This window comes from Mus musculus, chromosome 1 (genome assembly GCF_000001635.26).
Source record: "Mus musculus strain C57BL/6J chromosome 1, GRCm38.p6 C57BL/6J".
In the NCBI taxonomy this organism is placed as follows: Eukaryota; Metazoa; Chordata; class Mammalia; order Rodentia; family Muridae; genus Mus; species Mus musculus.
The window spans coordinates 69567552-69580251 of NC_000067.6; the positions used below are offsets into that span (position 1 = coordinate 69567552).

The 12700-nt window shown below is 37.4% G+C and overlaps 1 protein-coding gene across 17 annotated transcripts in view; it reads right to left on the reverse strand.

Annotated features, from left to right (window-relative positions):
• Ikzf2 (IKAROS family zinc finger 2) overlaps window positions 1–12700 on the reverse strand; it is a 156145-nt gene that overhangs the window by 36345 nt on the left and 107100 nt on the right. For 14 of the 17 annotated variants that reach the window (NM_011770.4, XM_006495965.3, XM_017320399.1 and 11 more), the window contains 2 exons: window positions 10230–10496; window positions 2942–3109 (listed from right to left, as the gene is read on the reverse strand). In NM_011770.4, the coding sequence (NP_035900.2) occupies window positions 2942–3109; window positions 10230–10496 (435 nt within the window). The remainder of the gene's footprint in view (window positions 1–2941; window positions 3110–10229; window positions 10497–12700) is intronic. The other 3 variants (XM_030253878.1, XM_006495968.3, XM_011238509.2) reach the window with 1 other exon arrangement.

A 12700-nucleotide genomic window follows, 5' to 3' on the forward strand; every position in this document is an offset into this window, starting at 1 on the left:
TAGCTCACACCACACCCTATGAACTAGGTATTGTCTGAAAAATCATATCGTAACAGAAAATGGATATAATGGTATTTCACTGTTCAATGAACTTGGACCATGTAGTTGGAGAACAAAAGATGCTTCATGAACAAGTGGTTCAGGTGTCCATGGTAACTGCTGCTACACAATATGTCCCCTATAACCTACATCAATCACCTCATGGCAGGTTATCAATAAAGCTAATAGAGAAGGAAATGTGGGTTTAGCTTGTAGATGAATTGCATAACACTTGGTGACAATTGTGTTTTCAGGTCCACTTTCGAGAAGCCAGTCTTGACATAATGGAAAAGAGATTCCTCAGCTGCCCGAATTTTACCAAGTCCTTTTGATTGTATACTGTGCAAGGAAGAAGAGATAGTCTAAGGAAATGACACATCGCATGACTATATAGCCATCAAACAGACTGGTGATAGAGGTCCTGGGAGAGTCATACAGATGTAACCGTCAGAATTGAAACAAAATATGGTAATATGGCATCCTACAATTCTTAAGTGAATTCACTATGCAGAAGGCCCCAAGGAACAAGAACAAAGCTTCTTAGGACATCCGTCAAAGTGTCTACCTTAATACCCTAGTGTCTCCTCATTGGACCTGTTTTCATTTGCTAACAGAAGCAAGGACTGAAGCTATGAGCTACATGTACTCACTCTCCCCTGTAACTGATGCAGCTGCTACTACTGCTGAGCTCAGAGTTTTTAATGCTGAGTACCTGGTGTTCCAGTGGTCAACCTGCCAGTAGTTTCCTGTTGGTCATCCCAGACTCCTTACAACACAGAGGAGGGGTAGACTCATCCTCATAGGAACTAAAAGATGCTTAAGGAGGATATGTCATTCCTTCCTAAGCTGCTTCTTAAGTGAATTTAGCAGAACACCTGACCAGTTTCTGTGATATCCCTGGTCACACCGTCTCAACAAAAACCTTTTTTGATGGAAAGAAATATAATAGATTCAAACCTACAGAATCTGTTCACATTCCGCATGTTCCATCATCCAGAATCAGCGGGCTAAGTGGAGTAGTAAAATGGCCCATCACGGGGAAGGCTCTTGCATGGCTGCCATAGAGGCATGGCTGAGTGTGTCGTATGGGTGCAGCACATGGCCTAAGCTATCCTTTATATATGCATCTAAGACTAAAGTTAAGATGTTTACAATTATTGTATGCAGCCAAGGTGAAACAGCATAGTCATGAACTCTTATGAGGTGCAAAGTCCTTAGTTCAGTAACACTTCAATGAGTTAGAATATACAGGAAGCTGTATATCCACATCTCTTAAAAATATGCCTCAACTTATCATATTTTCATAGTAAAATATACCACTGTTAAGTGATAACTAGAGTAGTGTAATTTTCAAAAATATATGACAAGTGAATTATTTTTCAGTTAGGAAAGAAAATACAATATATTCTTAAAATATTTTGTTTTCATATGCACATTAATTTAACTCTCATGGTTGTCCCAAATTTAACAGTTAATGATTAATATTGCTTTTTATAATTCATATTTATCTTAAAAATTAAGTTCATCCTTGGACCATCTAAAGACTGCCATATCCAGGGATCCATCCCATAATCAGCTTCCAAACGCTGACACCATTGCATACACTAGCAAGATTTTGCTGAAAGGACCCAGATATAGCTGTCTCTTGTGAGACTACACCGGGGCCTAGCAAACACAGAAGTGGATGCTCACAGTCAACTATTGGATGGATCACAGGGCCCCCAATGGAGGAGCTAGAGAAAGTACCCAAGGATCTAAAGGGATCTGCAACCCTATAGGTGGAAAAACATTATGAACTAACCAGTACCCCAGAGCTCTTGACTCTAGCTGCATATGTATCAAAAGATGGCCTAGTCGGCCATCACTGGAAAGAGAGGCCCATTGGACTTGCAAACTTTATATGCCCCAGTACAGGGGAACGCCAGGGCCAAAAAGTGGGAGTGGGTGGGTAGGGGAGTGGGGGAGGAGTGTATTGGGGACTTTTTGGGTAGCATTGGAAATGTAAATGAGGAAAATACCTAATAAAAAAATTAATTCTAAAAAAAAAATTAAGTTCATCCTTAAGGATAGCAAGAAGATGTAAGGAGGACTAATAGGCTCAAGCATTCCCACACATTCCACAGCATTATGTAACTACCATGTCAGTACACATGAGAATATCACCTTCTCAGATCTTCATATTAAAACTAAAATTTAACATGTCCTCCTAGACAAAGCATATAGAGAATATTTTATGGTAATTTTCTACCTTTAATGTCCCAGAAATGGTAATTCGTGCTGAAATCAACCCAGGTTCATTCAGATTTATAATTCTTCTTCCTGATTTATGTATTGATATTCTAGAGTTTTCTTAGCGCATTAAACACTTTAGATCATTAAATCATTTATGAAGCAGATAAAATGTTCAGACCTTTCCCAAGACTATAGTTGGAAAGCTAACAAAACAAGGAGAGTTTAAAATGAAATATAAATTCCCCCAACAGCCCATTTTCTAATGAGTAGAGCACTTTTCAGTTTAAAAAGCACCATATTTGATTCTCACTGGGATCTACCCTGAGCACTACTGAATCAATTAAGAAGCTCTACAACTTTCACATTTTCTGGAACCGTCAGAAAGTAAGTGTGACACGCACTAGTTTCCAGTAACCCTGGATTTAACATAGTTACTGTGTTGCTGATTATGAACCTTAAAAGTTAAAGAAAATCATGTTCTATTACAAGACACTCTTCCACGGCAGGGCCTCTTTTTAAGCCCATTGATCTATGAAGACCATTGTACATCCTTCAGATGCTACCAATACCAATAGACACGCATGCATAGCTCTCTCTGCCAAAGCTACATGGTACTTAATGTAATGCTGCAATACTTTCTGGACTTCCGCTTGGACTTGGTGACACTTACCAGAATGGGTCCTGAGGTGTCCTGTGAGAGCGTCCCTTCTTCTACAAGCATAGCTACAGAAAGGACATTTGAAGGGCTTCTCTCCAGAGTGTAACTTTATGTGTCTCAGAAGGTTGCCCTTCTGGGTAAAAGAAGCTCCGCACTGGTTACAGTGGAAGGGCCGCTCACCTGCAGACAGAGTGGGAAAGACCAAACTGGTTATTATAAGGGAAGGATTTGCCCTTCACAGTTAACCACAGACAATTTCCTAGGTTCACAATGCTTCTGTCTCCTAGAAGATCTCTCTGCTAATACTAATGTCTCAAACTTCAGGTCAAGAAGTCATTTGCTCAAACTTGACAGTAGTCTGGCATTGACCAAGAGTAGTAATAAAAGCAGGGAATGGTAACTGTGCAGTTAGCTGTCACCATTGAACTGACTATGCCTTCCATGCAGTACTTTAATCCTCACAGTCGCGTTAATATGGAGGAAGTAACCATTTAAATTTAGGGATGAAGAACCGGAAGTCATCAAGAGCAAAGTATCTGATGATACTGACAGTGAGAACTGAACCTGGTCAGCAAGAGGATCCAAACCCAGCAGAAACAACACATAAGGCTTCAAAGTTCATCAATGAAACCTCCAAACAGAGACAATATCCTGTTCTCTTGGCCATTAACAATGAAACTTTTGGTAAATCTGAGAAAAATCTAAAAAATATCACCAACTTTACAAATATTTTCCGTACATTATTTTTGTAAAAACAAATAATAGGAATCTTTTCTCATGTTTCTCTATAAATGAAACAATTTAAAACTATATAAGCCTGTTCTATCAGCTTTGACTATTGCCCTCAACTGGCAGTCACTGAAATGACCAAAGTTTATATAAAAAAAAAAATCATATAGGCAAGAAGTCAGTAAAACTAACAAGATCAAATGGATAACATTATTAAATCATGAAGAAAATACTTTTATTCGTCATATTCCTTTCACTAATCATAGATAAAATAAATGATAAACTGACATATGAACATATGGTAACAATATCTCATCATAAAGCTCAAAGTTAGGAGACAAACCAAAATATATAGCTTACAGGATCCTTTTCTGTATTTGTTACATGATAAGTGGTATTTGCAGTTTTCATAATTTTTTCCTCTGGATTGCCATGTTTATGTATCTTTATATTAATGTGAGATATACCTCGGAATATATTTGGCCCATTACATAATGGAGGCACAACGTTCCTCTATTAAAAAAAGATAGTTGGCAAAACCAGATAAGCTTTGGTCACTTTCTAACAGCAGCCACTGCACAGTCTGTCATACAGTTTTGTTACAAAACCTACAGAAATGAAAACCAGGTAAAATCAAGTATATACAGGATTCTACAGCATGCTCCCTTTGTGAAAGTTAATGATGTACACACGAAATGCTTGCATATAGGGCCTTTTCCCCCTTAAAGATGTGGAGCTGTTAGAGCTAACCTAAAAAAAGTCCTTAAAAAGATAATAACACTTAAAAAAATCATCATATTAAAGTTACCTTACAATGAATTTTATTTAACTAGTTTGATTTGCTTAAGTCTAAAACACCTAGAAGAAGCCTTACAACGTAGTTTTGAAATCTAACTCCAGCTGGGAGTGGGGGTACATGATTTTAATTCCAGCATTTGGGAGGCAGAGCTGGAGGGCTCTCCAAGAGTTCAAGGCCAGTCAGGGCTACATAGTAAGACCCTGTCTTAAAAATCTAATTCTGATCAAATGTTCTGTTTGGCTTGTTGAGTCAAGGCTTGCTGTGTAGATTTAGTTGGCCTTGAACCCAGCCTAAGAATGTCCAAGTACTTGTTTATGGGTAAACGCTGCTATGGTTGGCTTTTAAACCAAAGTTGTTAAGATCCTTTTAAATTTTATATACATATACAGCGTAGCTTTGATTCTTTGAATTTTTTGTCTCCAGGAAAATAACAGAGTGTACCTTTAAAAATCATAATTATCTATTCTCCACCCTGACATGGAATTTTAAAAAACGGAAAGACAGGGAAGCTTCAACAAAGTAGCTCTGTAAAAAAAAGAAGAAAAGAAAAAGAAGAGCTAATATAAATTGTACTTTTCACTTCCACTGTGCGGGGTAGCTCTTGGACTCTCAAGCTTTCCCTAGGAAAGTGACAAATCAGGGCCCAATAATGTTGAAAAGAAACTAAATTAGTAGTTCTGTTGAAAACAAAATCTGAAATCATGTTTGCTTTTGCAGCAAGCTGATATACCATCTTTAAAACATTTATAATCTTTGAGTTGATAGTTTTAATCCCTACACTAAAGTAGCTAATTCAGTATTTAAAATAATGCTCGTCTGAAAAGAAAGTAATACTAAGGGAATCCCCGTTTTGAAGGATTTTTAAAATCAAGTTTTATGAGACTAGAGATGTGGGTCAGTTAGCAATGAAAGGGTCACTAGGTGCATCTGGGAATATGGCTCTGTTGCTGATTGGACATGGAGGCCTTTGTCTGTCCACAGGCATGAGCTGTAAAGAACAAGGCAAGATGTGGTTTAAACTGTAGCTCTTTTCTGATTACAGAAAAGGCTCTCACAATTCCAGACAGATATATCTTTGGGAAACGTGAGTTACTATTAGGTCTCTGTCAATGTTCTCTACTTGACAGTTGTCAGTTTCAGGCTTTACTCATTTTACTACGGAATCTGCTTAACTATGCTTCATGCCTTGACTAAAATGAACTAACTTGCATTCTGACAATACACTGTGTTACTGCATTCAACACTGAAGCTGTAATTCCAGTTACAGTATCCACAACACTACTATTGGAGAAGAGAAAAAAACAGATTAACTTTGTCTTTGTATACATATTTAAATTGTAGGAATACTCCAATACAGTGTGTGTGTGTGTGTGTGTGTGTGTGTGTGTGTGTTCATAGCTATTTAGGAAAAAATAAAAATTAAATCAACTCAATTTAAACATTTTGTAAAATATTAGGATCTTGATATTTAGTGTTATAGGAAATTTCCCAGGTTAGACACTGTGGAAATACAGATATAATTACCTTGGATTTAGGTAAAAAGTTTTCTCTATATAAATACAAAACAATTGTATAATGCCATGAGAACTTTATAAAATATATTTGAATTATTTTAATTTGATCTTTAAACCAAATGGATAATCAGATGGCTCTTTTTGAGTGAGTTTATGTTTTATATAAAGTATTAAGTTCTTCATATACAGATGGAAACAAATGTTTTAACATGCCCACAGATTTCTTCCTTATATTTCTAATACTACAGAGCAAGTCAATTAAAAAACAAACTAGCTAACTGCATTTGTGACCACCGATCTTCCCAGTGGTGGGTGCAGAAAACAGGACTGACAATAAAGACATTTAATTGAGGTGTGGGCATGGTATTCGTTATGTCCATTGTAAAGTTGATTGTGGGTTCTGTTTGTGTTTCATGGCTTCTAGATGCTCAGGCTGGCCTTGAACTTGTTCTGTAACAGAGGCTGGCCTCAAGCTCCTGGTCTTTCCTGCTTCTGCTTCCTGGGATTACAGGAGAGCTCCATTAGGCTAAGCTGGTATCCTTCTTTAAATGCCAGCCCACCAATCTACTGATTGCCTGAATTAGTTTACACATCATTTTTTATTGTGGAGAAATGGCATTTCAATAATGTAAATCATTTCATACACATTTAAAAAGTGTTTGAGCATTTAAATGAAATAAAAATTATTGGGACCAGTTGGCTTTTGTGACTCAAAATCAAGAAGGTGGTCCTGTGTTGAGTTATAAAACCAATAACAAATGTTAGAGAGCCTTGGAACCAACAATGGCTGGAAAATGCTTTAGTTTACAAAACAGGATACTGGGTGCTTAGTCAAAGGACAAGAAACCTATTTCTCAATGGGGAGCAAAGGTAAGGCTTATCTATATTTATAATTTTCTCATACATTCATTTCACATCCAATGAGTTACTACCCCTTTTTTCCCTGACCCCATATTCCCAGTGAAGAATGCCTGGAGTATCTGATGAAAATATTACCTGATTACTTACTAGCGTAGCAATGGCAAAGAGATAACAGCAAGCAATTAAAAGACACTAGATTTTGCCCTTTAGTAAAGTACTAAAAAGAAAGAAGAAAGGTGCCTTACATCTAATACCCCATGTAATTGGAAGAAATTGGTTGGGTTCATATGTTTTTTTTCACAGTCAACAGTATATTAGATAATTTATGAGCTAAAAACACTCAAAACAAGCTTCCCAAGGGCCTCCCAAAGGACTTAAAATGGTGGCTTTTGTTTAGCTACAAATAATGTTTTTAAGAGTAGGAAGCTCTAAAATGAAGACAGTATATCCTAATATTATATAGAAAACAACTCGATTGTAATGATACCTTCTGTGCTGTTTTGAATAGGAACAGTTCCCATAGAATCATAAGATTGGCTGCTTGGCTCATAGGGAATAACACTACTAGTAGGTGTGGCCTTGTTGGAGAAAATGTGCCACACTGAGGTCTCAGATGCTCAGGCTAGGTCTAATGTGTCAGTCTGGCTGCCTTCAGATGAAGATGTAGAAGTCTCAGCTCTTTCTCCAGCAGCATGCTGTCATGATTCTTACCATGATGAAAATGGACTAAACCTCTGAAACTGTAGGCTATCCCCCAATGAAATGGTTTTCTTTCTAAGAGTTGCTTTGGTCATGGTGTCTCTTCACAGCAATAAAACCCTAACTAATACACCTTTCTATACCTAGCTTAAAGAAACACAAATAAGCCTGTTACCAAACATATTACAGTGGAGTTGAAAATATGACAATCAACTGGGACCTGTCTAGTAATCAGAAATGTACAGTTAAGGCCTAATTTAAGATCCCACTCCTAAAAGAATGTCACAGTACGCAAGGCTTCTCTGTGAATATTAACTGAAATTAACAAAAGCTTCCCAGATCTGAAGGCTTTCTAGTTTTTAAAAATAGTTCGGTAAGGCAAAGGAATTTGTGTTGTTGAGTGAACTTCAAATGGTTGCTCCGTTTATTTCCCTTGCCTTTACTAGTGAGACTCATAGTTTAGGACCTACGAGATCTGTGTAGCTATTTATACTCAACCCTTATGCCAATTACATCATTTTCAGTATTTAAGTAATTCCATTCCACTTTTGTAGCAAATATGAAATGGAAAGAGAAGTAGGCATTGAACTATTTTATCTAAAAATCAGTGAATTTTACAACAGATACAATAAAATACAAATTAAAGTCTTCAAGAAAGGGTTCTCATGTTCTTTGATTTTCTTTACTAAAAGCAGGAAAGATTTATTAAAAATCTTCCCAAACCAGTATTTCATATAAGCTTCAGCCTTAAAATTATCAGTACACAAAATTCAACGGCAAAGTAAATGAACTGTTTTAATATTCCAAATGAAGAAAATTACTCACTTAAATGAATATTTTATGTTCTTCAGGGCACACACTCTAAAATAATAAATGTAGCTTTGTAAGCTCCTTTTCCAAGCCGGTATTATTTCGTGAGCATGGAGTAAGACTAGATTAGTTTTATAGTCCACTCCTTTATTCTTGCTAACTTTTCCCAAGAAATTTAAAATATTAAAGAAAAATTCATTGGTGATATAAACATTTTAAAATATCACATTCATTAAAAATAAAATTTATAACAAAACAAAAAGCAAAAATTCTATTTGTTATGGTTAGAAAAATAAATATACTGGAAAGTGGATGCTATGATTACATTAATCTGAATGTGAAAATTCGACTGTCATTTAAAAGACATCAGCCTTAGTTTATGATCACACTTTATAATAATAAGTTGTTGCATAATAGTAGCCCAACTGTGTGTTCAAACTAAACTAATCCAGCAATCAAGAGTATCAGGACTCCAGTCCCACTGGTGACTTTTGCTAGACAACAGATACATGGCAGATCACTTGATTTTTCTTCAATGTGCCATGAGGGGTCTAAAAAAATTTAAATGATTTATTATAGAACACATTTTAGGATACAGTTTTAAGTTGATTATTTTGAAGTCAACTTTAAAAATAGAAATTTCACATGATTTCTCCTTTTTTCAAAATGAAATCACATTTTAAATAGAGAATATTAATTTTAAATATTTTGCTAGCAAACAATGCCATGGTTTATTCATAGATATATTCCTTTGACTTTATCTTTTTTTGTTTCAAAAGGGCCTCACTACGTAGCCTTGGCTAGCCTGGAACTCACTTTGTATACCAGGTTGGTCTTGAATTCACAAAGTTCCTCCTGCATCTGCCTCCCAAGTGCTGGGGCTAAAGGTATATACCACCACACCTAGCTTCAAAGATTTTGTTGCTGTTTGATTTGTGGACAGTCTCAATATAGCATAGGCTGGCCTCAATTTTATGTAAGTTAGGATGGCCTTCAATGCTGATCCACCTGCCTCCACTTGCTAAGCACTATGGAATTACAGGTGTGTGTCACCATGTCCTGCTAAACTTTAAACTTTGTAAAAGATTAATATCAAGCTTTAAAACACACACACACAATTTAATTGTGTTGCTTTTACCAACTCTTTCCTTCCATCCTTCCCTTGCTGTCCCTCCTTCCTTCTATCAAAAGCTCTGAGTAGGTCTCTATAATACTCTTTCCTCCTTGTATCTCTCAATGCCTAAAAGCTTGTATTAAATTATCCACAGGCTTTTCCCTCACCGAATTCCACAATTCCATGTTTCTGTCTACATACATTCCACCCTTTGACATGTCTAACCCTACCCATCTTTTTCCAGAGTTAAAACTAAACACTACAAGATAGTTACATCCTTGAACTAGAGAAAGTACCTGTCTGCTCCAGAGACCTTAGGTAGGCAAAGACTGATCAGAAATAAGAATCCAGGAAGTGGACTAAAATGGAAATGGTTCTTCCCTATAAAAAAAGTGTGAGTCCTTTTCTGTAGTATAAGAATAGCAATGCTGCTACCTGCCCATGGGATGGTCAAATATGTATATACTCATAAAATGGTTGAACTATCCAATGAAGCTCTCCTATACCTTTTGAACCTTTATCATATTATTGCTATATTAAGAACTGTGGAAACGGAATCCCAAACTTCTTTCCTGACATGCTATTCAGATTTGAGGCTGGAAGTCAAGACCCAGGCTACTTTCTGCTTCCCAACAATCTCTTACTAGGAGAATTCTGAAGTCAAAGGTCACTTCCCATTGCCACCCCTGAATAAAAAGGAAAGAGAATAGGTGTCAGGTAATATCAACATCAGACACCACAGGCAGTCATCAGGTTACGCGTTCAGCTGCTTACCAGTGTGACTCCTTTTATGTACCATAAGCACATTGGGCCCAATGCAAACCATGCCACAGACGTCACATTTCAGTTTACCATTCGGAAGCCGGATTCCTCCCTCGCCTTGAAGGTCCTGGACTTTCCTGTTGTCGGCCACCTCGCTGCTCTCAATTAGGGGTTCTTCTAGGCTGCTCCCCTCATCGTGGCCCCTGATCTCATCCTCACGGCTCAGGGGCTGCCTGTCACACTCTTCATCACTCTGCATTTCCAGCTTTACAGAATTTGCTGTGATTTAAAAGGAATTTAAAAACACTTGTTATTCTCTGTAACCTCCACTTCTTTTCCGTCCACTGTCACTCTGCGGAATGGATGGAAATGATACGCTAAGTCAATCCGTACTGTGTTCAATGCTCTTCTGGTGTGCGAGCCTTTGGTGAGAGGGACGACAGCTCAGGAGTACTCTTGGTGAACAAAGGGCCCTTCACTTCTTCACAAGCTCATTTGTTTCACTCAGCTCTGTGGCCTTTCTGCAGGTCATTAACTAAGTCTTACATGTTTTTAAGTTTGCATTTTTAAAGTTAATAAGAATGAAAAGCATGTGCGGACAACACAAGGTTAAGTATTGCTTAACCCGCTAAGCCATGCCTCGTCTTAATTTAACAATCATATTTATTTCGCATTCTCTGCTTCACATCTCGGAGTACCTGTGTCAACCTGCTTCTGCACAGAGCAAGAGAAACAACCCAAGATCTTAATCCCACAAATGTCTGTCACATAGGAAGGCGCACGGTCAAGGCAAATGTCTCCGAGTCAGACTGAACACAAACATTCAGCTGAGAGCCATATCAGTGTGGGGTAAAGTACCTAGACTTTGCCAACTTAAATGACCCTGCTATTGTTGCCTAACATGCAACAAAAGTAGTCCTCTATGGAGCATGCGAGGCTGTCAACCGAAATGTGCTAACACTGATCTCTGTAAACCAAAGAGCAGCTAACGACAGGAATGGCATAGCATTCGTGTACACACTTGCGACTGTTAAGAAATTTGATGCCTTTTGTTTGCTGTTTTTGGATCATCCTACAGAAAAGCTGGAATTCTGTTAACACAACCCTCCGTCTAAACTGCTTAGTCCTTTTACAAAACAGAGGCAGGCTTTAAGTTAAAATCAGGTGTTTGTCCTTTGAGCTTGAAATTTTCGTAAGAATCCACTGAAGCTAACCTACAAATTAGTTCACTGCTACCTGGATAGAGGAAGTGAGTTCATAAAAAGAAAATGTGTTCTTATTATTACCACAGTTAGTTTCTTGAAGAAGTTACATATCCTGTCATTTGTCACTAATGCTTATCGGAGCAGGATGCCATCAAAATGGCTGGCTCTGTTCCGCTCTCAGAGCTCTCTCTTCAGAGGGTGTTTGCTACAGAGTGCCAATAGTATAACCCCAAACCAATTACTTAACATATGAATCTTATATCGTGCATTTGAAAAGTAGCAATGACTTCATATTGCTGAACAAGGCTTGGGCAGGACAGTTTGGTAAGAGTGAAGATGCATTCTTAAATTGCCAGCCATCTTAAAGAAGTTAACATTTCTCTTGTCCTCCTTTAAATGGAGATGATAGTCTCCACTTTTCAGGGTTGATCTGAGCATTAAATTAGTGAGCTCAGGAAACCTGCTTCTCGCTTTTTTGTTGGGCAATGTAGCTCTACAATTACTTTGTAAGATTTTGGTGACGATCAATGAACTGCCATGATGTAAACTACTCTAAAATCCTCAAAAGGACAGTCACCCTTACTGAATCTAGCAATGTAGAAACTGATATGATTCTAGTGGGTGTTGAGAGAAGAGAACGTTTTACTCAACACTATGACCCAAGCATGCCAAAGACCTTGTAATATTTGGGAGATATTCAAGAGGGATGTAGTCTCAGGCGTTACTAAAATCACTGTGTTTTATTCCGCCAATCCAGCTCCACATTACAGTTTCTATGCCATTGTGAAGTAAGACAAAACAATATAAAGGATTGAGTGTGAAAAGGAAGTCATTTTTAGCCAACCCTCAAAATCTCTGGGTCTCCTTCTCAAAAGGAATCACAATCATAATGTTCACATTTAGAGGCCTATCTGGATCCATTTACAATGTAATATAAATTATGTAACCAGACTGTCGTCAGCAAAGAGATTTATGATCTCTCCATCTTTGTTGCTATTACATTTACAGATATCCACCTAGAAGGATCAGTGTGAAAAGTCTTGTATTTTCACATGCATTTAAAATTGTGAGAGACGTTCACTCCCATAAGTTGAAACGCTTAGCAACATCCTTTGCCCACTTTTTTTTTTTTCCTATCAGGTTTTCAAACTTTTCTCACTGAGTTGAAATGTTTTTTAATGTGGAAGTCAGGAAAACAAAAATGTCCAATACCTAAAACATGATTGCACACCTACAAGAAGAACCCACAACCAAAAACATAAGACGCACTGTCGTCAA